At 39.8% G+C, this 27,096-nt stretch overlaps 1 protein-coding gene across 8 annotated transcripts in view; it reads left to right on the plus strand.

Moving 5' to 3' along the window:
• rgs14b (regulator of G protein signaling 14b) overlaps positions 1 to 27,096 on the plus strand; it is a 36,765-nt gene continuing 9,669 nt past the window's right edge. For 4 of the 8 annotated variants that reach the window (XM_057850509.1, XM_057850514.1, XM_057850510.1 and 1 more), the window contains exons 1-10: positions 1 to 199; positions 14,832 to 14,853; positions 14,983 to 15,134; positions 15,224 to 15,316; positions 19,134 to 19,277; positions 19,368 to 19,544; positions 19,659 to 19,737; positions 19,818 to 19,915; positions 24,901 to 25,119; positions 25,302 to 25,378. In XM_057850509.1, the coding sequence (XP_057706492.1) occupies positions 80 to 199; positions 14,832 to 14,853; positions 14,983 to 15,134; positions 15,224 to 15,316; positions 19,134 to 19,277; positions 19,368 to 19,544; positions 19,659 to 19,737; positions 19,818 to 19,915; positions 24,901 to 25,119; positions 25,302 to 25,378 (1,181 nt within the window). In that variant the 5' untranslated portion in view covers positions 1 to 79. Of the gene's footprint in view, positions 200 to 12,895; positions 13,013 to 14,831; positions 14,854 to 14,982; positions 15,135 to 15,223; positions 15,317 to 19,133; positions 19,278 to 19,367; positions 19,545 to 19,658; positions 19,738 to 19,817; positions 19,916 to 24,900; positions 25,120 to 25,301; positions 25,379 to 27,096 lie in introns of those variants that run through there. The other 4 variants (XM_057850512.1, XM_057850513.1, XM_057850517.1 and 1 more) reach the window with 3 other exon arrangements.

Genomic DNA, 27,096 nt, shown 5'->3' on the forward strand with positions numbered 1-27,096 from the left:
CAAATACCAATCAGGAGAATCAAAAGCAGTCAATCAACTCCTTCGTGCTGGTTTCTAGCCAGTTCCACTCACATTGAACATGGTGGCTTTCAAAGGGCTTTATCGTCAGTTCTCTCGCGTGGCGAAAGTTCTGGCACACAAGCAGATAAGAAGATATGACAAGTGGCGAGATGTAGTGAGAGAAATGGCTAATGAAAAGGTAGGACAATTAATGATGTGGGCTGCAAGAATCTGTGATGTATTGAGTTGTGGTAGCATCAAACGAAAAATTCGGGACTTCTGACTATTTTTTAAATTGGCAGCACGGTACGCTCTAACCTTAAGAGCTGCAAGGAGGAATTTTCATAATATGTGCAATATAGCCTTAATGAGACAGACGGAGAAGTTAATTCCCCCCCCCCCCCCCCCCCCCCCGATATTGCCAATACATTTGTCAGCCAAAAAAAAAAAAAAAAAAATCAGTAATAAAAATAATTTAAAAAACAGTCACAGGTGTACACGCTGCACAGGTGTGTGGCTAGATGAAAAATTGTCCAAATTTCCCGATTAGGAGGAGCCTGGAAGCCTCATGTCGACTGTATTCGTGATTAGAATTGCCAAAATTCAAATGAAATACAACTAAAAAATATGTATACATAATCAGGTTCACGATTTAACTTTAAATGAATTTGCAAGGAATAGTTTTCAAGCATGGGATCAGTATTTTTTGTTTGCACCCTTTCACAGTTTTTCTCGATTGGTTTGGCTCATTTCATGAAACAGAAATGACATTCTCAAAACATGGACACCCCTCCAAAACCACTGGGCTCTTCTTTCATTTCAAATTCTCATTCCTTTCAAAAAATTGCAAATGTCTTTGCACACTTTGCAAATGATTAAATACAATTTTTTACATTTTGCACAAATTGTGACTGTCTGGCACATCTTTGCAAATGATTTTATATATATATATGTATATATATGTGTGTGTGTGTGTATATACAGGGGTGAAAGTGGCTAGAATTTCTTGCCAGAATTCCCCGATGTGAAGGTCACCACAGAGCCAGAAACTTTGTTTATTTATCAATTTTTTTTTTGGGGGGGGGGGGGGGGGGGGGGGTCAAACCTCCTAAAACTACTGAAATACACAGCTATTTCTATAACACATACAAAAACTGATTTTCGTTCAAAATTGTATTTTTTTCAATGATTTACAAAATAAAAGTTAACAAAAACAGCAACAACCCCAACTTCCATCTCCTAATTTTTATTTTCCCTCATTTCCTCACTTACTACATGCCAAATCTCAATTTTAACTACTTAAGAACATAGGATGTATATTAAAATTGAAGTTAATGTAAACATTTACTTTTGCTTTTGTAGCGCCTCTCTAGCGTGACAAACTATTATGAGAGGTGGCTAACCTGAGTTCTTTCCCTTTTTAGAAAAATCACAATTCAACTATCTTAATTCTTACAATCTGTTATATAGGCATTCACTGTGAATTTTGAAAATAAATATTTTCTATTAAATTATCAGTGTTCGATTTCTTTTACTTTTATTTCTCCAACTATTAATATAACATTTGTTTGAAAATACTGATGTATTTTTAACTATGTTACACTTTTTTTTTTTTTTTTCCCAATAATAAAGATATAAGTAACATACATTCAGAAAAATAAGTACAAATGACTTATATTATGCAGAGTGAAATGGACTATATTTTGAAGATCGCGCATTGACTTTTTTAAATCATAAGAAAATGAATAAGTAGCCTAGCATAAATGAACAAATATAAGTGCAAAGTGCACATTGACAGCTAAGATATTCTAAACCTCGCCATCAGAGCAAATAAAACTAAATATGATAAACAAGCCACCTCAACTCTTTCCTTGCTCTTAAAGATTTGATCCATTTTCTGTTGCATTGCCCTTTTTTTGTCGCATCAATTCACCAAACTTTTTTTTCTGTTCCAGAAAACATGCATATTTGAACCATTCAGAGCTAACTATCTCTGCTGATCTCATGTCAGTATGTCAGCTAATTGAACGGATAAATGAATCCAGTCGTTTTGCTTTGCAGCGTGCATTCGCACATTGACGTGACTCATCATCGTCAGACTCGGATAACTGCAGCAGCTGGGGAAACCTCCATGCCGCATGGAATAAAATAAATAACCAAAAGATATTAACCGGAAATGCTGTATTTGACAGAGGCATCATTAAGCCTGTCGCAATAGGCAATAATTCCATTTATCGCGCGATAAATAAAAATTAAGGCGATAATTTTCCCACTGCGATTTATCGCCTCGCGTGCACGTGCGTGTGCGCGTGCGGCAGACGTGCTGTTAAAAGTTCGACTTCCTCATTACCAACTGCGCAAAATGCATCTTCGTTTCAGGTCCGGCAAAAACTAGCGCTGGAGCCAATCGTTCTCATTATATCGTATTGCTCAACGTATACCGGCCGCATCAGTGCTCCGGAGTGACTGTGGACCATCTACGGCGCGCCAGTGTTGTTGACGTGTGGGCGCTCCCGTCAGGAGTGACATTTCACTCGGGGCGGCTATTTTTCGGCACAACGCCGGATATTTACAACGAAGTCCGCCAAAACATTGTTATTGACTTGGCTGCTACAAACAACCTCGCTTTGACAACGAACAGCTGGATGAAATTAAGAGCGCTGTGCTTCAAACTCGTCCTGTTTATGAAAGTTGATTTTCATATGCTGGTGTTATGTAGTAATGAGCAGACGTGACTTCAGCGGCAAGCGGCACTTGTTAACTTTTTCAATGCGCGCACACACTAGATATCATGAAATGGCAAACTAGATGTGCTACGTCCCATGCCAATGACTATGTGAGCCCAGAGTGTTTATGGGACACGTAGTCCATATACTACATCGATGAATTCTAAACTGTCATGACTGAATGGAAGTTAAGAAGGCCAAATCAATCCATACCAGTGACTATAGATAATGTTGCAAATATTGTTAATTCAGTACATGACACAGATGGATTCGGACCACAAATAGGATGTCTTGCTCATGTAGTAAACCTAGCTGCTAAGAGAGCTGTAGCAATCAACAGTGTGCCCTGCCTCACTTTACAAACAGTAAAGATTGTTCTCAGCACTTTTATACAATTTTTTTTTCAGATCAGTAAGAAGTTAGCACATAAATATTATGAACTAAAATGCATGTTTATATGAGGGCAAATTAATTTTGCTTGTTAGCAAACCCCTCCCCCCCATAAAAAACGAAACAAAAAATATAATTGTTTTTTTTTTTTTTACAGAGCATTAAACGTATTGAATTGGATCGAAAATCGTGTCCCCCGTGTCAACAATCGTACCGAACCGTGACTTAACTGTATCGTTGCATCCCTATGGAACAGCATTGCAGAAGCTATGGCGGGAAACGTTTTCATTTGCCTAAATGCTTGTTATTAATTGCAATTTTTTATTTATTTATTTTTTTAAACGCATTTTATTTATTCTCTGTTTCTGTGCGGTATCAATATTGTTTTTTTACCTAAGAGGCATGGTCTATTGTTTTTAGTTGTGATTTCTGAAGTATTTTTGAATTTAAGAGTAAAATCGCGTTTAAATGGGGGTACTTGATCTATTAATATATACTGTATTCTCACTGTTACTGTAAATTGGTTAAAAATAATTGGGGGGGGGCGCAATAATATCGCAATAATTTATGGGAATAATTATCGCACACTAAAATTTGTTATCGCGACAGGCCTAGGCATCATACGGCTGTCATCCAGTAAGACCAAATGAACCATGAAGCTTTGAACCAATTGGCTGCAAAGCTTCATTGCTTCAAGAAGCTTCATTTGGCCATCACAGCTCCTTGGGAGGGTGGAGGGGGACAGTCAACCTCTGCTGCTACCTGCTGTCAACACTGTTGTTGTCCAACATGCCTTCTACCATGCATTGTAGCGCTACAGATGCGCTACTATGTTCTGTGCTAATTATTTCTTCAGTTACTGTTCTAGTTGTTTCATTAATTGCTAGTTATGGTATTTGGTAATGCTTTATTTAACAGTGGCAACGTAAGACAGTCATTAGACAATCATAATTATGACATGACACTGTCATGAGTATTAAGGAATGCTTATAACTAGAGATGACTAGAGGTCCGATCACGTCATTTTCAAAGTATCGGAATCGGCAAAAAAATATCGGACATGCCTTTTTTAATATATATATATATATCTTTTTTTTTTAATCGTTTTCTAATCGTATTTAACGTTACAGACAAAATGTCTTACACTCATCCAGAGTCTTTAGTTTTGGCTTAAAGTGGGGCCTCTCTCAACGATCAGAAATATCGTGGGAAGCAATGTAGGGAAGAAAGGTAGTAGTTGATCTTTTTCTTAACACCCAATTTTAGTTCCCAACGCTAAGATATAACAATTGGTACCATTACGCACAGTCATGGTTGCACTTCCCATCATGCATTTGGGCAGAAGTTAAATGGCTGAATTATCATTTACTGAAAGCTTATAAAAATGCGCTAGATAGCAATATTTAGTCACAATATACAGTCACATTTGTCCTTTAAGAATTACAAGTCTTTCTATCCGTGGATCCCTCTCACAGAAAGAATGTTAATAATGTAACTGCCATCTTGAGGATTTATTGTCATAATAAACATCCATCCATCCATCCATTTTCCATGCCGCTTATTCCTCACGAGGGTCGCGGAGGTGCTGGAGCCTATCCCAGCTAACTTCGGGCAGTAGGCAGGGGACACCCCGAATTGGTTGCCAGCCAATCGCAGGGCACAAGGAGACACACAACCATTCACGCACACACTCACACCTACGGACAATTTAGAGTGTTCAGTCAGCCTACCATGCATGTTTTTGGGATGTGGCAGGAAACCGGAGTTCCTGGAGGAAACCCCACGCAGGCACGGGGAGAACATGCAAACTCCACACAGGAAGGCCGAAGCCTGGGATTGAACCCTTGATCTCAGAACTGTGAGGCAGACGTGCTAACCACTCAGCCACCGTGCCGCTCATAATAAACAAATACAGTACTTATGTACTGTATGTTGAATGTATATATTCGTCCGAGTTTTATTCATTTTTTTCTTAATGCATCGGCAGATACTCAAACTAAAACGATCGGGATCGGATCGGGAGCAAAAAAACATGATCGGAACAACCCTACTTATAACAGATAGTGTTATCCAGCCAATGATCTCACTTTTGAACGGATGTAAAAGACCCGAGCTGGACATAGAGTTAGTGATATAATTTGCTGGATGACACTTAATGACATCTGTCATAAGCATTCAGTAATGCCCATGTCATGTCATATTATGACTGTTTTATTACGCCGCTGTCAAATAAAGGGTTACATATCAACCCAAATAAATCAACAAATAAGCTACACTGGAGTATAAACCGCTGGTTTCAAATTGGAGGAAAAAAGTTGCCGCTTATAGTCCGAAAATTACGGTAGTCGGGAATATACCACGTATAACATCACATTACATCATATGAATATCTTTTGTTGATTGATTACTTGATTAAATTGAATTTTTTGATAAGAAAATAGCTTCGAACTCAATTTTGCTGCTTTGATTAATCATTTAATGGCGTACCGCGAGCAACACGTCACGTTCGCTCATTATTATTCATGACGTTATCAATTGTGGCTTGGTGGGTCAACTCCCGTTTGTCCCTAATAGTAAATGATTGGAAATAGTGTACGAACGAGATGTTTACTGAGCTAAACCTACCAATCCTGTCCAAAAATGATGTCCCTGGTGCAAAATTCACTTGGAAAGATTTGGAAGATCATACAAATGTTTAGTTAAAGAGATGGCTTGAGTGTCGAGGGCTGGAAAAAGAGAAGCCGACCTGATCCAGAGTTAGCTTATTTTCTTGTGTGGATTGCCTTACGCCACTGACAATGACATTCTTCTGTTTCAACAATCTATCCCTCAACACGATATGCCCTATCTTTCTTATATATTATATCCTCTGGTTGTCTTACGTCTCTGACCGTACTTTGGGGCAATTTTGAGTGCTATTTTTGTGTAGCTATTGCAAATGCTACTCAGTGACAATTAACCCCCTTAATTTATTAATTAATAACAAATCTTAATTCGATAATTACACGTCTCCCTTACTAAAGTTGTTTTTCTACAACAGAAAAAGTATCAGAGGCAGTCAGATACCATTTTAATTTTTTTCAGGTCATTCATTGTCAGACAGAAGCGGCAGGGCAAAACACCACGCTTAAAAATAAGTAAAAATATCAAAATGGCTTACCTTTTCGTTCTCTGAAGGACCATGGCCCCCAACAAAATGTTTACTGCATATAAAATGTAAATGGCTTCACCTTGCTGGCGTTACTGGTCTTTTGGACATCCTCGCAAGTTGATCCATTCTCCACATTTTTTCCTCCAAGTTTTTGTTTTCGGGAAACGTATAAGGGAAAAACCCTTCATGTGTCGTAATGTCGAGAGTCGTTCCTACAAGTTCCATAGCAGCAGTGTTTGATCGGCATGTTCTTTAATGAAAGATTACCGGAGAAAACAAGCAGAAATAATATGGTTTGTATGCGAGGGTGTGTCTATAATGTCCCACTTTCGTGTTATGCTAGTCACGGTCTAAAAATAACATTCGTGCGGTACCTTATTACAGTGGTGTTGCGTTTGTTTATAAAGTGTTGTACAGTATTTAGTTTAATGAATTTGGGAGGATACACTGCCCTCTGTAGGCAACTGTAAATATTACATAAGTCTTGTCTGGCTGAAGAACAGCTGCTTCCTGTTCAGGCCAACATAAGGCTGCAAGTTTTTGTTTGAGCTAATAGCTTAATGCATTCATAATTTTTGTCGAAAAGTATATTTGGCCGTTTTTGGTGGAAATATGTGTTCAGCTTTGTTGAGAGAATTGTTTAAAAAAAAAAAAAAGTTTTGCTATTCAAGTTTTTCAGTCCTAAATTTACATAGCAATTTGACTCATTAGTAAGGGTGTAACGGTACATGTATTTGTATTGAACCGTTTCGGTACGTGGTCCTCGGTTCGGTACGGAGGCGTTTCTGACGTAATGCAAAGTGCTGTCAAATTTAGCGCGTTAACGGGTGGTAATAATTTTTTGAATTAATCACGTTAAAATATTTGACGCATTTAACGCAAGCGCGGAATGCCCACTCATGCTTCCCATAATCCCACCGTTACGTCCCACGGACGGCTGCTAAGGGCGTAACATAAAACGCACCACGCACACAAGTTGCAAGTGGACACAAATTTATTCACACAAGTTGAACTCGCAATGAACAAAATATACAAAATGCGGAAGAAGCTGGCTTCATCGTAAGCCCAGGCCAAAACAACAAACAAAATTAAACTACACTTGTCTTGAACCCCGCCCGCCAAGTAAACCCTGATCGTAAAAAAGAAAAAACAATACAGCCCCTACCCTGGCTTCTACACTAAACAAAACGGGTTGAACGAAAACGGCAGTTTACCTCTACTGCTGCGGTGCTCTTATTTACAGTGGTGAACAAAAAGGATCCAATAACGAATGAACACAAAATACCTCACCGAAAAAGCGGGAGTGTGACAAAATAGCGATCAAATGCACAGGTGAATGAATGGCGAGCAAACAGCTGGCGAGGAGGTACGCGGCATGTATGCTGTCAAATGGGAATTTGCGAACTCTGAGTGTGGATTGTAAAATGACGAGCGGTCAGATGACTTTTGTTAACGCTGCCTTTATTTGGTTAACAAGACTCAGGCACAATGCAACACACACGCGGGTATGCAAGCTCAAACAACGGCCTAATAGTATTACCCAGAGCCGTATTACCGTGTATCGGATTAGCTGCCGAAAAGCAAGTGTCGTTATTGCCGCAAATGTAAACAAAGCGCTGCATAATGGATAAATGTCAGACAGCGGCTAGTTCAGGTGGCCCGTCAGCGGCGGTGACGTCGTCTGCCCGTCCGGCGTCAGAGTACGCCACGTTGGGAGGGGAGGCAGCCAGCTGGCGGACGCGGCGATCAGATGACTGACAGTCTCAAAAAAGATAACAGTTAAACGGCCAGGCCCGTCGCACCACTCATAAGTGCATTGAGCGGCGTGGATAACGGTTAAATGTTAACATGGAAGATGGTTAGCCCTCTGGGTGGGGAATTCAAATTGAAAAAGAATATAGATGGAACAACTCTTCACTTCAGTGTTGCAACTGTTCAGTTTTGCACATCAGATATTTATTTTGAAGAAAAAGTCTTAGCCAAAGTTATTTTTATTTTGTTTTTCATAATATCTACATTTCAGAATATTGCATTTTCTATTTTTGAGCAGAATTCTAGCTTTGTGTAGGCTATTGTTCCTATTGTTGAAAGCACAAAAGTGTGTAATGAACAACTAGCACATTTATATTTTGCATTTTGTTTTCTTACTGTACCGAAAATGAACCGAACCGTGACCTCAAAACCGAGGTACGTACTGAACAGAGATTTTTGTGTACCGTTGCACCCCTACTCATTAAATTATTTAACTTCAAATGTTTTGTGTTAAATCTTTTATTGTCAAAATGTGTCTTTTTGCTCATAGTTTTACATGTGTTTGTGTTACAGCTTGACAAAAAATTAATAATGATCACATTTAGTGAGGACAGAACAGGTGTATTGTCAATCACTGATAAGCATAAAAAGCAGCAAATCAATGCATGCTTGTTCTTAAATCCATTGCCAGAGTTTTCATTTAACTATTTCTTGTACTTGGATTCTCATTTATCTTTTTATATCGTTTAACCTGTCACACTGAGGAATTTTAATTTATTTTTAAATGCATTTATTGCTCTAGTGAAATGTAACTGCAATTCTATAGAGTTTGAAGAAACACTCAGGTATTATACATTGTATTTGCATTTAATGCTCTTTTGAAGTGCCATCCTGCTGCCAAAACTAAGTCCTTATTAATGTTATTGGATGCATAAACTTTATTTTACATCTCATGAAATTATTCTGCAAAGCATTTGTTTGATATCCATTTACTCGATTAGTTAAATAATCAATAGCTGCAGCCCTAATTGAGTTGGTGGAATCTAAGATCTCATCCCAGGAAAATGAGGTTTGGTAGGGCCTCACTTGTCAAAGTTTGTAGCAATGTGGGACAGTGTCATCTTCCACCATGGCCCGCTCATCAGGGACTGGTTCACTACCCACCCGTGACTGCTAATGGTGCTCCGAGCACCTTACTTCCCATTTCTCAATCCAATTAAGGAGTTTTTCCTCTGCTTGGAGTTGGGGGGGGGTTGTTATGAACATTAGGTTCAGAACCAGAGATCCCTGCTTGAAGCAATGGATGGTTGCTGTGAAAATGTCACAGCAGATCAGAGCAGGTGATGGTTGTGACATCATGAACGTAGATTATTGCCACACTGCATCGCAAAGGAGAATATCAGTAACTTGTGATGTGGATGAAAACTTGTGAACAAAAAAGACAGCAGAAAGAGGACGACCACAGAGCGCGGCTGAGGAGGAAGACCATTAGGTGGAGTTACTGGTGTGAACAACATTGCAAATAATTTCCCTTTTTTGATGTGTGCTGATGTGTTTACGCTGTATTTTAATGCAATGTTTGGCAGTTACTTTGTGAAGCATACAGTGACAGTTTGCATAACTGTATAGGTACATCATTTTTTCTAATTTGTGGTAGCTGTGCAAAAGGCATCAATTACAGTGTGTACCGTACTGAAAGCAAATTTCTGGGCTGAAAACAAATATTGGAAACCTTTGGCCGAAAAACCTAAGGCATTGGTTCTAGGAACCCGAAGACTCGGAAAATTTAGTTTGAAATGTGCGGATTCTAAAACCCCCATAGCAGGGTTCGGTTCTAGGATTTTTCTGAAACGGGGGGCGAAGTAGGGAAAGCCCAGTGCAACCCTCGGACTGTGATTGGTTCTCTCAGACTTTTTCCGGTTCAGCACGAAATCACCGCCATTGTAAAACATTATTTTTCTACACGCAAAAATGGACCAAGCCAACGGGAGTATCATCGAAGAGCAAGTCTCGTCAAGACATTATTATGATTGCCAAATGGCAAGGTCGGCGATTGGGGGGGGGGGTGGAAGAACCACCGAGACGTGTGTGTTCGGAATCGAGTGGCCACACAAAGCGGTGACCAAGTCAGCCAAAAACTGCCAACTTTTTATCACTTTATGTCGTATTTTGGGTTAGTGCACTTCATCATTTATTGTGGGTCCAACCCGTTACTAGCATGGTGTACCTAATAAAGTGGGCAGTGAGTGTATATTGCAATATCATTCAGGCCTATTTATATGTATATATGTATGTATATATATATATATATATATATACACACAATATATATACTTTTTCAGGGCTAAAAAGTAACAAACTAATCCAGAAATACCATGCCATTGCCCAAAAATATATGGCGGAAAACACTCAGGTGACTTAGTTCTGCTCTGAGACCCCCAATTTGGTCAAATTTCAAAATTGTCAGATATGAACGTGTGATACATCATTGGAAAGCTTAAAATCTCAATTTTCTGGGGGAAGAAAAAATTGATGAGGTGAGAGCATGAGAGCAGAATTAAAGACGCCACGATTTTAACGAGATATTATCGCGTACTTGTTTCGACCCAAAAACTCCATGTAGCATCTATCACCGAGTGTCAACACACAATGTGAGTGGCCACAGCCGGATTTTGGGGGGATTTTATGGGTGAACCATAGTAATATAATAAGGGTCGCGATGCAGAAATCGCAGACATCAAGGAGTGGTCGAGATGTTCTTATAAACTTTTTTTTTCTTTTCAATTTTTCCTTGTTTGGATCGATTATTTATCTAACATATCGGGGAAAATGCGACGGTAACAAAAAAAAAAAAAATTAAGCGAGACATTTTGAATAATCTTTTTATGGCTGGGTTGAAACTAAAGCGGTTGCGCGACATCTGTAAATGGGGATTTCTAGGGTAAAACGGAAATATAAAAAATAGTTCGGGGGCTTAATGCGCCACAAATCTGTTATGGCTTCATACTGACATATTGTTCAAACAAACACAACAGTTCTTTTGGCTTAAAATACAGCAGTTTATTTTAAAGAGGGGTGCAAGAGCAGAAACGTTTTATACTCTGCAACACTCCTGGAAAAACCGGAAGTACTGTAAAAAGTACAGTACTGTAACATGTTTGGAACTTTTGTTTAAAAAAAAAAAAAAAAAAAAAAAAAAAAAAAAATCCCTTTATCTGATTGGGAATCTGTATCTGCAGATTCTCAAAATGAGGTGAATCTGACTTGGTTGCATAAATATGCAATCGGGACATCACTAGTCTGGACCAAGATTGAAATGTGACAATTTTGACCAACAGTGCTTGCACAGTGCCAGAGAGACATTGCATTTTGGGGCCATTGACTATTTATATGACAAAGGGCTTAGTTTTGACCGACAGGTTTACTTTTTTGAGAGGTTTGCAGGTGAGCCATTGTTGTGGTTTGTGCTGAACCATCTAGGCCAGTGGTTCTTAACCTTGCTAAAGGTACCGAACCCCACAAGTTTAACATGTAGATTCACCAAACCATTCGGAATTGGATATTATTATTTTTTTTTTTCAATTCAATTCAAAACAAAGATATCTACACTAGCAAGCTAATAATTTAGCAAATTCCCGATCAAAATTCTTCTAAGTTTGACATAATGTTTTATATACAGGTCAAAATTTGAGACCACGCAGCCCAGTGGTTTGTTGTATTCCCTCATACCAAGTGCGAGTCAACGTTCCACTGAGCAAACCAGTTCCTCCTCTCATCAGATCAAAGGCTAGCAGTTAAAAGAAATTAATTTGGCCTGTAAATTGGGAGCAAACCAGTCCAAAACTTAGTCTAAAAAGACACTTTTCCAGATTTAATCAGCGTACGAAAATGAGCTCTGCGTTTCTTTACCTTTGCCGAACACCTTAGATTTACTCACTGAGCCCCTGGGGTTTGATCGAACCCAGGTTAAGAACCACTGATCTAGGCTATTTTGGCAAATGCATGTAGAGTTTGGAGAATTTTTTTGTGTTGAGAAATGAGCCAAAGCAAGTGTAAAGGAAACTTTTGTTGTCTGTTTGGGGCCCTTGACTATTTACTGTATATTAGAAAGGGACTTAGTTTGAAGCATGAGTTAACTGTTAGTCTGAGATCTAACCTTTTGTAGGGAAGCCATAGTTTTGTGTTGAACCATTGAACGATTTTGCCAAATACACTTAAAGCTTTGAGAATGCAATTTCAGTTTTAAGAAATGAGCCAAACCAATCGGGGAAAACAAAAACATTAAAGGAGACCCAAACACATTTTTAAAGAATACTCCGTGTGTTCCAGGACTAGCCAAAACACTGGACTTAAATTCTTATTTTTTTTCATGGAATATGAATCTTGAAGTAAAGTAATAGTTCACCAATTTTAGGCAGAAATTACCACCAGCTACCAACAGGAAGTGACATCAGAGGTGCCTTTAACTAACATCTAAAGAATTAAGTTATGAAATTAACTTAAATTTGGGTCTTATTTGACCAAACTGAATTATGCCAAAGTGGCCATACAACACTGGTTAGTTGCATCACTGCTGTTGATTATTCTAAGGTAAATCTAGTTTCACGTTTTAATTTTTCTAATGAGAAAGTTACTGAAATGGTGGAAGGTTTTAGGAATACACAACTTAAGTGGTTTTATGATTGGTTTGGCTGTGTCGAGGGATTTCACGCTTGATTAGAAGCACACTTTGCATGAATGTCTGTTTCTCAAGATGAGAACAGTGTGATGTGATCATAGTAAGTTTACTTCCTCTTTTGTGGCCTGTTGCTATGGTAAGACTTCCCGGCAGGAAGTGAGCGGGGAACCTAATAAGTTCTGAGGGTTTAGGTGGAGAACTTCATTGTGTCTTCGCGCAACGTGGACATCATTTTGTATTTGGACATTCGACTGTGGTCTCTTGGTTACCATGGCAAAAAATGTCAATTCTCGAGGAACTCCGGTTGGCAACATGGTGAGTTAGTATGACAGCTAACTGCTTTTTAGTTTGGTTTAAGATGTAGCTACGTACTGTAAGGAGTTGACTGGTCTCCATGTTGAAGGTTTCGATATTATTAGAATGGCTTAGGTGTTAATAACTTTATTTGATAAGACATCTGTTGAGCTCTCTTGCAACTAAAAATGGACAGCAAGAAAGTAAACCAGGCCTGTTTGCCAATCTGTCACGAGGAGGCTGTGTGACTGATGGTGTATTTATGCAATGTGTTCATTTTTACATGTATAGAAATGGTCATGCTACATCAATTTTTTCTGACGTGTATCTTCACATTGGCAGTGTGGTCTTGTTAGTTTTTGCTTTTATTTTTTAACTCATTCTTTTAACTTGTTTTGGTTTTTAAATTTATTTTTAAAAAGCTGTGTTTCCGCAGGGGTCTTAATAATATTCAGCTCAGGCTACACAATTTCAGTTGCAATTTTGGCCTGACAGACACGTCGTGGAGAAGTGTGGACTGTCGTGCCCGACGTCTTGATCTAGGGAGGGTTCCCAATGCCTTGTAGCAGCTACGCGTTGATTGCGCAGGCGCTCATCCTGAAGCATAACACTCGAAGTCCCAGGGTTTTTTTGGCCAGAAAAGCATCAAATGACCCCGATGCCAAACTGATTACTTGGATAGACCACACTCAAACAAGCAATCAAACAGACAACCCCCCTACACACTCCTGTGGAGTCGCTGCCTAGGTGTGTGTGTGTGTGTGTGTGTGTGTGTGGGGGGGTCACTCTGGATAGTTGCAATTGGCATCTTGAATATTTACAAATCCGGGGCTCCCTTGGCTTTCTCAAACACGGACGAAAACGGAAATGGCCAGTCGCCGTGTTTTACAATATGATTGACATAGCAGCACTGAATACATATGTGTTGTATCAGACATGCACCGGAAGGCAAGAGAGATGGGTGGACTTCTTTTTGGGTCTTGCAAAGGAATTGGCTCACTCTCATGTGGGCGCAAAGAAGGCGCAGAAAGAAAAATTCCTTCGGCAACAACCTCCAAGCCGTGTCACCACCTAAAAATGTTTTGTTTTTTATCACACCGTCCCTTGTACTGTAGGCAAACTGCAGCTTTTGGAATATGTAAAAAGGTTGTCCGCCCGATTGCCTGCGTGAGCGGTCCACTGTCCAACAAAGCCAACGCAGCCCTCCCCTGCAAATACTCAAGATGCTAATTGGAGCAGTCCAACTCTATGGTTTTGCAAATGTGAATGGGAATGACTAATGAGGACTTCAATGCTCACAAAAGATATGCTGATTAGGGTCAGGTGACCTTTCTCCTGATACAAAAGGGATTTGTATCAACCGATCCACCCTTGGTGGTTCTAGATAATCACCTGTGTTTTCCAAGACCGTGACTTCATGATACCATGTTTCGTAAACTGACACTGTGACCGTTGGGAACGACCAAAAAGATTGTGTTGTGGGAGTTCGGGAAAGTGACTCAGTCAATGTGAAGTTTATCCTCCATCTGAAGGAGTCTTCAGTTCCAAAAGCTGAAAATTGGCATCTGACTTCTGTTTGTTGCTATTGTAAATGAAATCAAGGTGTTTTGCACTTCCACATATAGTATGAGCATGAGATAATATCGCATCTTACGCTTACTGGTTAAATGTGGTTGAATTTGCATTTAGTATCATATGCCTCTAATGTCAAGCACAATATTACATTACCTTAGTCATTTTCCCATGGGTGAGATTAATTTTGCACATTTCACTGATTGTGTTCTGAAAAGCATACGGAACTTTAATTCCATCCCTGTCTTCTTTCACTTTCTCTTAACAGAATCTTGCAGCGTCAGACGGAGGTGAGCATGAAGTGTCTAATCGGAGAGTGGAACAAGTTGCTGCATGACACAAGATATCTGATTCAGCCTCATTCTTGGTTCCGCTTGTACTTTGTGGTAAATGGGTGTGTGTTTTGTGAATGTGTGCAGAGTTGAATATGTCCACACGGAGCTGCGCATACAACAGTTCTAGCCTCCCTGGGACCCCGGGCAGTGAGGCCTTCCCAGCTAATAATGTGCTAAGCTGGGCTGTCTCTTTTGAGAAGCTGCTAGAAGACCCCAATGGCGTCAACTACTTTACTGTGGGATGCAACACATACTAAGCACATTTATAATTACTCAAATCCAGGTATGTGAAAGCTTTCATTTTCTTGCGGATGTTTCTATGCAGGCCTTTCTAAAATCGGAGGTGAGTGAGGAGAACATATTATTCTGGCAAGCCTGTGAAAAGTTCAAGAAGATCCCAGCCACATCATTAGAGGAAGTAAGCCTGCTTTCCCTCCTTTTATTCTGATTCTTTTAATTATCAAGCTGCAGTAAACCAATTTGAAAAGTTTTGATTATGTAAAAGAAACTGTAGAAACTAAAGATGCACCGATACCGATACTAGTCTCGGCAGGGGGTGCCGATCCGGCCCGAAATGGTGGTATCGGTATCGGCGAGTACCAACAAAGACTGCGCCGATACCATTTACCCCTCCATTATTATAACATTTGACCGCAACCTTTTTTTCCTCCTGGCGCTCACTACATTGTCTCTGTGTTGTGTGATGACGCGTGAACACCAAGCAGCTATCGCTATTGGCCTGCTCCAGACCAATGAGAGCGGGCCAATAGCCACTCTGACCAACGACAAGGGCGCTTTTTCATATGGCGGGAAAGCAAACCAGGAGAAATGGCGGCAGTCGGGAAATATTTCCAAAATAGAAATCCCGTCGATTAAAATCAATGGCTGCATGCAAGATTTGTGGCCTGAAAGTTTTGAGATGTGGAGTTAAATCGGCCAGTTTCAATACCTCGAACTTGATAAAACATTTGAAGACGAAACATGAACGAACACGACGACTTTGAGCCTGGAAGAGCAGGACTGCTCTCCAGAGGAAGGGCGCTGGACCGGAGCAGCAATCTCTGGTCAGTTCACTACTTCTACTTTAATTTTATTGTCTTTTACTGAAAGAAATGCCGCAGTAATTTGGGAACTGTTTCCAAAGTAGGGTTGCCACCTTTCAGAAATTGAAATAAGGGACACCCCCCCCCCCCCCCCCCCCGAAAAAAGGAGGCTAATAGAGAGACGGGATGCTGTGGTCAATTATTAATACTTATAATTGTTAGCGTCCGCAAATGTGGAAACAAGGTTGAACCTCGAAGCAGACAACAAGCGGGGGGATACGTACAAGGGTTTAATGATTGCAAACAAAAAATAACACGATCGCGGGATAGTAGAGATAACAAAAGGAGTCCGTGACAGCAGGTCGACGGAGCTCAATGCTACAAACTCGAAGGTTACTTAGACGATAGGCAGCGAGCCAAAAAGCCAGAATAAAAACACTCAAATACCTGCATAGGGTAGAGGTTACAAACGAGAGCAGCACACTAACAGAAAAAACCCAATGCAGGGGCGTAACAAGCAAATGTAGCGAGACTATAGTGCGAGATGTCAAAATGCGATCAGCAAGGCAAATATCTCTGCAGTCTTCTCTGAGATCACCCGTGCTTAAATGCTGCGTTTATGAGCCTGCATTGGATTCAGGTGCGACGTCAGGAACGCCCCCACTAACAGCCCAGCAACAAAACACTCCAATTAGGTGCGCTGTGCTTGGAAGCCATGTTGCAAGTGACGTTACTTACGTCACAAAGTGACGTCACCACGTCAGTACGGAGCATGTGCAGAAAGAATGCAACCAGACACCATTCCGCTTCCCTGTTTACATGACATAATTTTACTTCTAATCGGTTTGGGAAAAGGAATATTCCACCCCTGTGAATCGGAATGAAAATCCATTCGGTTTGGGCCTGTTCATTCCGAATGAGGGGTTTATATGGAACACATTTATTCGGTTTGAACAAATATTCCGATTGTAATTGGAATATTTGGGTCCATGTAAACGTGGCAAATGTCATTGCTCATTATTTCAGTTAAAAAAAAAAAAAAAGTACATAAAGTGTATAAGTACAGTGGTACCTCAACAAACGATTGCTTCATCACACGATCTTTTCAACATCCGATGTAAAATTTGACTCGCCATTTGTTCCTACATCTGACGACATGCTCGAAATATGACGACATGACAGCGCCGCAGACGAGCGTACGGCGGATTTTCTTGTGAGGGAAATCAACACATGAAATGAAGATGGCAATGATAGAGAAATATGAGCTTGGGGTGCGCATCCATGAACTGGCTCACTAATACGGCCGTGGAATGTCTGATATGACGGTCCTCCTCCGACCTCCGTTCACCAGTCGCTATAAGTTAAGGTGACAATTGTGGTAAGATCGCCAGCTACGTCAGGTTTTTATCATTTATTTCAGAACTTGTACAACACAACACGCCTACTGTCGCAGTTGACGCTAACAATACATTAAAAGAGAAGGTAAAATCTCAACCGCTCCTTTCTCTCCCTGTGAGGTCAGCCACGCGGTGTGTTCAGGTACAGCATGCAAAACACGTCCACCACATTAGAACCTGATTCGTTACATTATTACAGGAATTTTATTATTCTGGTTTTCATTAATTATTTGCTTTGCAAAGTGTAATTGCCAGTTGTAATAGTACCAGCAGTATTTAATAAGGATTTAGTGTAGGTTTTTGGGCTGTTGAACGAATTATTGGAATAACTAGAATTTCGACTTACAAACAAGGTCCTAGAACGAATTAACTTCGTATGTAGAGCTACCACTGTACTATGAAGTGGTGACCATGTCAAAAAATTAAAATGACACACTTTTCTTTATGGCGTGGCTCCCGGTGTGGGACCTCTTCTTCGCCTGGACTGCCGGTGGGGGGAATTGGGGGTTGGGGCTCCAGGTCCCAGGCTTCTCAGCATTCTTCTGCTTCAGTCTTCCTTTCTCTTTTCTACCTGGGCATCCTCCCTGGGCCCTTGCATGGGTCACTGGCTGAGTGCGGGTGAGTCGGTGGGGTGTCACCTCCTCCAGGTGGGGATCCTGTCCTGCCCTGGGCTTGGTGGACCGTGGGGGTCTCGCGGTGCGACGTGTCGGTTGGGGGGATGTGGCTGGTGGGCCGTTTAATGGGAGCGCGGATGGTCTGGGGGTGGGCCGTGCTAGCTCATTCCCCCGATTGGCTGGGAAGATGCCGGTCCCTGGGTTGGCTCCTGCAGGACTATCACACGTCTTAGTGGATTCACGCATGACTGGGTGCAAATAGACAAACTCAAGTAGAGATTTTCAGTTCCAGGATTGGCGATCAGGCAGCATAAAATAGGATGCCAACATATCCACACTTACACATGATTCACATAATACTGGGTTCCACGCCGCATATTGCTGATTTGTGTACGCACCAACCTGCCTAATCACATCTCCATTGACTCACCCTCCCTCTTCTTACTCCTCGGTTATCAGGCCCCCCATATGGTATCCACGGGTAATACAATTGGCTAAAGATAGCACCACTATGTTCATTGGTAGCTGAACATCTTCTTTCTCTACTTCTATTTTTCTTTTTCTCCCATTACCCCTTCCTGCTCGCTGCTTTATCCTAATAATAAAACAAAATGAATAACCACAATGGGAGAATATCAAACTGTGATACATTAAAACTGCTCAGACCAGAAGGACACTCGGATTCCCATTCTCCGTGTCCAAGCAAAAAAAATGACTGCTCTAATGAATTTTACATGTTGATCTTTTTTTGCTATACCATTTCATAGTTATTCCACCCAAAATAATGCATCAGGGAACACTCACTTTTTCAGCAATAATTGTGAATTTACAACCATAATTGATGATCTTGTCTAAATTTGTAGTGCTGTGCTAGCAACTACCGTACATGTTGACAGAACGAAAACGCAATCACACTCAAAGGCAATTCATAGCATGCTAGCAGACTGCAAAAATCTACAGCTCTTTCTGAGTGTGACATCATTTTCTGTTTGCTGATGTTTTAGTGGTTGGGGCCAAGGCAGCTGAGAATGAAACTAATTAGGATCTAATTTAATTATTAAGCTTTCTATGTCAATTTTTTAGATGCATTTGTGTCAAAAATGTGGGCTGCTATCATTTTAAAGTCATTGCACCTTTAAATGTATTTTTCCGTCCCTTGGATGGATCTTCTGTATTGATAGCTGAAGGCAACGTCTCGCTCCATCTATGAAACGTACTTGTCTGAGAGTGCTCCTCACTCGATCAACATAGATGATACGGCCAAGAAAGAAGAAAAAGACTTGGAACAACCTACGCCTGATATGTTTAACAAAGCTCAAGCGCAGGTCTGTGTGTGCAACCTTACACAATTTTATGATACAAGTAGGATTTTGGTTAACTCTTTGTCCCGTTTTCCCTATGTCTCTTTGTGTTAGATATTTAAACTGATGAAGATGGACAGCTACAGACGCTTTGTGCGCTCTCCCCTCTACCAGACCTGCACTTTTGCAAGTGTAGAAGGCAAATGTTTACCTCAGCTCTCCACGGAACCTTTACGCACTGTATCCTGGGAGGATGTGACCACTCGAAGCCCGAACTTAATTGACAAAAAGGTAGCACCAGGCAGGGAAAGAAGATAAATCAAAAGTCAGTGAATTGGTTTGCAAAACTGATCCTGGATACGAGGTTCAGTGGTCTTGTAATTACATTATTAATGTGTCAAACAGAGCAAGAAGTCCGACGGCAGTACTTTATTCTCAGCTGCTAAGAGCGACAAGCAGCGACAGAAAAGGGGATCCTGGGGAGGTGGTGATCTTTTATTTTTTATCTAAATTAGATGTGAGTCATTCGCCTTTATCTTACTGTTTTCCTCTATGTGGTCCTAGATGCATCCCACAGCATTGTTTCACTTTCTCCCAGAGAGGATCAAGTAATCAAGAAGAGCAGTAGCGTGGAGCTCGACTCCCTCTACAGGCATGCAGAGGTCAGTGTGGTCTTTAAATCTGTGTTTCCCAATCATTTTTAACACAAATCCTATGTTAGAAAAATCTCACACAAAAACCACTAAACGTCACAAAACCTATATATTCTGTAATCTTATCTCAATGCGACATTTCTTGCTTTGTGTGAATTCTGTGCAATACATACTCTAGACTCTAGCAAAATACAGAAATGAAGAATGCATTGCTGTCATTCCAATAAATAGGGGTGTAGTCTCAAATTCTCAAACTCCCAATGTCAATGGAACCTATTCATGCCAGTGCATGGGGTGTATGAAAAGAAAAAAGAGGGGGATCGTATAAAGATTTAAAGTCTTCAGCCAGTCTGTTTCTGAAACTGGTTAATATTACACAAATAATGAATGTTGATGACTGCAATGGATGGAATATTTCATGAGGTGGAAGATGAAATGAACACCCAACAAGGTAAGGCTAATTCTTTCACCTAACTGAATATTCTATCCTTTGCATGAGTGAAAAAAACAATTGTTTTATCATGCCTGAAAACGGATAGCTCCATATAGGTACAGTAGCTAACTACAGTATATGGATGCTAGGCCTGCAAAACATTGCGATGGCACAGTAGTCCCATTACAGGACGTGCACTTTTTTTTTGTTTTTAATGTAAATTTTTTCTTTATAAATGCAGCAATTGCATCATCATTCACAGATAAACCACTTTAGCCTGGATTAAACAGAAAAATAGGAATACTTGGGATTTCCCGAGCGCATATTTATGCGTCGATGAGTCGAAGTCACCTGATTTTGAGAATCTGCTGATACAGAGTCCCAATACCTGAAATTTAAAAAAAAATCTTTGGCACTCAAGCTGCTGAGAACCGTCTCTCACTTACACAATGAATGAGTTGCCACTAAGCATTTGCCGGTATGAGATTTTCATAGTATGATAAACTTAAGCAAAAAAACACGCAGTTTCACGCTATTTCAATTATAACTCTAAAATGTCTTATTTTGAGATGCATGGGTTAAAAAAAAAAATAAAGGAAAAATCCATTAAACAGGATTTTTTAATTTTTCACACCATAATTGCAATTTGGAACATCGACGTGAAAATAATTTTAAAATAAATAGGTAACAAATATTTTAGATACAATTGAAATAATTAGAACCTACAGCCACAGCTCAAGTTGCAAAACAATAGAACAAAAAAAAAAAAATATATATATATATATATATATATATATATATACATTTTTTTTTTTTTTAAAAAACACTTCCTAATTAAATATCAGGCACTTTACTGACTTTAAAGCTCCATCTTGGCATTTTTAGAGACTTGCTCGTTGTCTACATATTTCTCTCTCAGTACAAGTTATGATGCAGGAATGTACTGTATGTCCACCTTTTCTGGGTTAACTTAATATTAGGGTTGTTCCGATCATGTTTTTTTGCTCCCGATCCGATCTCGATCGTTTTAGTTTGAGGATCTGCCGATCCCGATATTTCCCAATCAAATTGCTTTTTTTTGCTCCCGATTCAATTCCAATCATTCCCTATAATTTTTCCCGATCATATACATTTTGGCAATGCATTAAGAAAAAAATGAATAAAACTCAGACGAATATATACATTCAACATACAGTACATGAGTACTGTATTTGTTTATTATGACAATAAATCCTCAAGATGGCATTTACATTAACATTCTTTCGGTGAGAGGGATCCACGGATAGAAAGACTTGTGACTTTGTATATTGTGACTAAATATTGCCATCTAGTGTATTTGTTGAGCTTTCAGTAAATGATACTATAGCCATGCCCAAATGCATGATGGGAAGTGGAACCATGACTGTGCGTAGTGCTACCAATTGATATATCTTCTCTGCGTTGGGAAATAACATAAGGTGTTAAGAAAAAGATCATTTGCTACCTTGCTTCCCCACATTGCTTCCCATAATATTTCTAAGCGTAGGGAGAAGAATTGTAAGGCTTTAGCCATTAAAAAAAAGGCTCCAAAGGCTGCCAAAATTCACTCTACTCATTTTACGCTGCCTTTTATATATAGGTTATATAGGTAAAACGGTGCCATTACAGATAGAGCACGATAATGCGTGAGTGGGTCGTGCAGCGCATGCATTAATTGCGTTAAATATTTTAACGTGATATATTTTTTTAAAAATTAATTACAGTCGTTATCGGGATGAATTTGATAACCCTACCTTAAACCTAAACTACAGACTCTGGATGAGTGAAACATATAATGTCTGCAACGTTAAATGCAATTAAAAAATGATTTAATTAAAAAAGATATACATATTAGGGCTGTCAAAAGATTAAAATTTTTAATTGAGTTAATTACAGCTTAAAAATTAATTAATCGTAATTAATCACAATTAATCGCAATTCAAACCATCTATAAAATATGCCATATTTTTCTGTAAATTATTGTTGGAATGGAAAGATAAGACAAGATGGATAGATACATTCAACATATGGTACATAAGGACTGTATTTGTTTATTATAACAATAAATCAACAAGATGGCAATAACATTATTAACATTCTGTTAAAGTGATCCATGGATAGAAAGACTTGTAGTTCTTAAAAGATGAATATTAGTACAAGTTATAGAAATGTTATATTAAAACGCCTCTTAATGTTTTCGTTTTAATAAAATTTTCAATCAAAAAATAAACTAGTAGCCCTATTCTGTCCTCAGTGTGTGTGAGTACACAAATTGACAGATAGCGAACATAAGTTCCAAAAAGAAATCAGACAGTGTGGCAAAGTTGCATGGGCTTTACTGAAGTCATCTCTTTTTGACAGGAGCACGTTTCTTGTATTTTTGTAAAACTGAAAATAACAAGGCAATGTGTCAATAACTTGCATAAATCACAAAATAACAAAATGTACACACACGTGTCCATTTGAGCAGTAGCACAAGCCAATTAGCTCACAAGCATCTAACAATGTAACTGCATTTCACCATATATGTGAACAAATTCAAATACACATCATCAATAACTATCTAATGCTCATGAATATAAACAAAGGAGGAATATAACTCACAAGCGATGCATGTATTAGACACAAACAGTATGATGGGGCTATGAGAACTGCCACTGAATACTGGATGCGGACGTTAGCTGGTCTGAATAGCACTGTCTATTAGTGTGAGTTTGCGTCGACATATAATCACGTCAGAAAAGCGCGCCGAAACCCAAATAATCAGCTGCACTGAATCGCCAGCAGAGGGCGACATTACGCCACATAACATATGCAAGTCACACCCAAGCGCCAGCAGAGGGCGGAAAAACTCCATAAAACACAATTAACAAGTTGGCCTTTCACTGTACTGACATTTAAATCTGTCTGAGCGGGCCTAGTGCGTTAATTGCGTCAAATATTTTAACGTGATTAATTTAAAAAATTAATTAACGCCCGTTAACGCGATAATTTTGACAGCCCTAATACATATTAAAAAAAGGCATGGCCGATTATTTTTTTTGCTGATTCCGATACTTTGAAAATGACGTGATCGGACCCAATCGATCGGGACATCTCTACTTAATATACCACTACTGTACTACTATTAATATGAATTTAATAATAATGGAGAGTGAGTGTGTCACCAGAGAGAAAAAATAAAACACCGGCTGTATAATGAAAATGTTATTTTGGAACAGTTGTTTAAAATGGCAAAAGAATTAAGGTTGCCAACAGTCCCGAATTGTGCGGGGCAAGCTGCAATATAGGAAGTTCTGATTGGTACAGCCGCTGCCGACAGAACCAATCGGAACTTCCTTATTCCGGGTTGTCCCACACAATCCGGGAATGTTGGCAAGTTCCCTAGCGCGGAAGACTTTGTAAAAGTTGGCTAATGGTAGAAAGGAACCCGTATAGCCGTCTTGGCATGCTAACTAGCCTCATGAACTGCCTCGTTAATTGCCTCGTATTACTATTGCTAGACACACTAAACATGCTGGAGAGAACTCGTAGCTGGTGAAAAACGTAAATGACAGCGTTTACTTACCTTAAATTTTGTATAAAGAGACAGATGATGGTCACGTCAATGAGAAATCAAGTTTGAAGTGTTGCCCCCCTTCGCAGCCATCCTCTGCAAGCAAGTCTCGACGTCTGATGTCCTTAAGCCTTGGCTGTCTGCTTTGTTTCGAAATTACTACAAAATACTCCCATGCAAGTGTTTGGAGGTTTTTTGAAAAAGGTTTTTTTGAAAAAGCTCACCACCTTCAACCATTGTGTCAACTGTAGTCTGTAGCACAGAGTAGCGTCACTGACGGACAAAGCAACAAATGGAGGGAGAGGGGTGATAAATGGCTAATACCATACTACGGTATGACTGAAAATTTTAGTGTTTTTGAAATCGTGACGTTTTAATAACACGATAAACCTTGAAATTGGTAACTGGCACATGCCTAGTTGCCATAGCGCACTGCAGACTGTGTACCAAGCTTAACGATGATGAACGCAATTCTGGCCAGATCAAAGCTACAAACCTGTCACTCATCGTCAAGTACCAAACGTCAGCTGCACTGGTGACCAAAAAAATGTTTGGTCGCACTCCTTAGCAGGAGGGAGGGTGAGAGGCTGTACAAGCATTAAGCAGAAAAACATAAAACCAGATTCTTTTCACCAGATGACGAAAAATGGCGCAATCGGCCCGACTTCTGATCACGTGATTGGATCGGGACATCTCAAATGAGTACAATGTGGTCATAGTGAGTCATACAAAGTCTTCCCAAACAGAGCTATTCAAGTCATCTGGTGAAAATTCTTTTAGTTTTATTTAGGTTAAATGTGATTTGTGTTAAATCTGTATTAATCTATCAGATGCCCTTGAATCGAACATTTTAGTTTATATATAGGAGGTGAAGTTTTCTGTAAACACCTGATTACAACTATATGCTGTTTTACAGTGTTTAGGAATCACTGAAATTGAACGTGTAAATTATTGCAAGAAAATTGACAGATGCCCCCAAATCTTAAGAATAGCCAATCGAGTCCTCGCTCCCTGGAACAAACCGGCGTCTCCGGAGGACCCGCTGGGATGGAAGGCGGCTATTGCTGTGTCTACCTGCCTGATGGAAGCGCTTCCCTGGCTCCGACCCCTTCTGGGCTGCCCATAAGAGACATGCTGGCTGGTCTGTGTGAGAAAAGAGGCATCGCACTGAAAGATGTCATCATCTACCTACAGGGCAAGGAAAAGGTGAGGAAATGGCAACTCGTATGACTACTGTATATCCTTCTGAGGGAAGAAAATGTTTCACATCTCAAAATTGCACGAAATGAGATGATTACCATTTTGCATTGTCTTGCTTCATTACTTTTTTAACTTGCGTAAAAAATAACCATCTCCGATTGTAACGTCATTTTGTCCTTTTTTCATAGCAGCCATTATCATTGGACCAGGACTGCTCTGTACTGAGAGATCAGCAGGTTCTGCTTGAGCTTCGGGTGACGTTTATGTAAGTCGATGTTCTTGAGTCATTTCTGTGTTGTTGGATTTGGTCTTTATTACACATGTCAGCGTCCACTCGCACACTCCAGGAGGGCAAGTTCATGTTTCAACACTTTGACCTGTAATGATTTCTGTCACACTTGTCATTGTAAAGTTCGACTAGCTGCTGTGAATAAGAGCTCTTCAGCGACTGTCGCCTTCACTTTACTCTGTTCTAAAATCCTTTTGCTCTTAACCTGCCATGGTGGATGAAGTACTTTTTTTTTTTTTTTTTTACTTAAAAATACTTAGGTAAAAGTACAAAAGTATTTTCTCCTGATGCAAATATGTGATTATACATACATAAATACATATGCAGTTAGGAGCAGAACTTCCCTCCAAAATGTCATATGACTCGTTACAGGAGTGTTGTCGGCATTGCTGCAGAGATTGAAGAGGTGGGGGGTCAGCTTGTTAGTACTCAGACCATAGGCCGCACTCTACATCAAATTGGTGTGCATGGCTGTCACCCCAGGAGGAAGCCTCTTTTGAAGACTGTACACAAAAACGCCTGCAAACAGTTTGCTGAAGACATGTCAACAAAGCACATCGATTACTAGAACCATGTCCTATGGCCTAATGAGATGGGCGGGCTTTTTTTGTGTACAGTCTTCAGAAGAGCCTTCCTCCTGGGGTGACAGCCATGCACACCAATTTGATGTAGAGTGCGGCGTATGGTCTGAGCACTAGCGGGCTGACCCCACCAACTCTTCAATCTCTGCAGCAATGCTGACAGCACTCCTGTAACGAGTCACATGACATTTTGGAGGGAAAATGACAAGCAGTACTCAATTTGGACATTTAGGGATGTACGTAGTTTCAATGGGTTTACTAATTTTTAGTCATTAGACAAGAATATTGCAGTAACGAAGTACTATTACTTTGTTTACTTCGTCCCCTAGCAAAAAGTATGGAATCACGGGTCTCGGACGAGCACTCACTCAGACATGCTATCATGTAAAACTAACTCAGATAAAAAGCTTGAAAAAATAATGAATTAGTTCAAAAGTGCAGAAACACAAAAAGAAATGAATAAAAAACATTGTGGTGGTCAGTAAAGGTGACTTTTATAGAGCAAGTGCAGGGAGTATATATGGAATCAATCCATTCTGAGGAAAGAAATATGGAATCATGAGAAACAAACAAGAAAATAACATTTAAAACACATCTCTAGTATTTAGTAGCACCACCTCTGGCTTTTATGACAGCTTGCAGTCTCTGAGGCATGGACTTGATGAGTATTCTTCATCAATTTGGTGCCAACTCTCTTTGATTGCAGTTGCCAGATCATCCTTGCAGCCTTACGGTGGACCATTTTTTTTTTCCAATTTCCACCACAGTTTTCAATAGGGTTGAGATCTGGGCTATTTGCAGGCCATGACATTGACTGGATGAGTCTTTCTCCAAGGAATGCTTTAACAGTTTTAGCTCTGTGGCATGATGCATTGTCATCTTGAAAAATAACATATTTTCAATTGAAGGGATGAGAAAGCTAAAATTTCAATGTAAACTTGTCCATTTATTGAAGATTTAATCACAGTCATCGCTCCAGTGCCTTTGCCTGGCATGCAGCCCCATATTATCAAGGCCTGAGGGGAATTTTGAGGTTTTTTTTTCCAGGCAGTCATCTTTGTAAATCTCACTGGAACAGCACCAAAATAAGTTCTTTGATTCTCTTGATTCCAT

This window comes from Corythoichthys intestinalis, chromosome 11 (genome assembly GCF_030265065.1).
Source record: "Corythoichthys intestinalis isolate RoL2023-P3 chromosome 11, ASM3026506v1, whole genome shotgun sequence".
NCBI lineage: Eukaryota > Metazoa > Chordata > Actinopteri > Syngnathiformes > Syngnathidae > Corythoichthys > Corythoichthys intestinalis.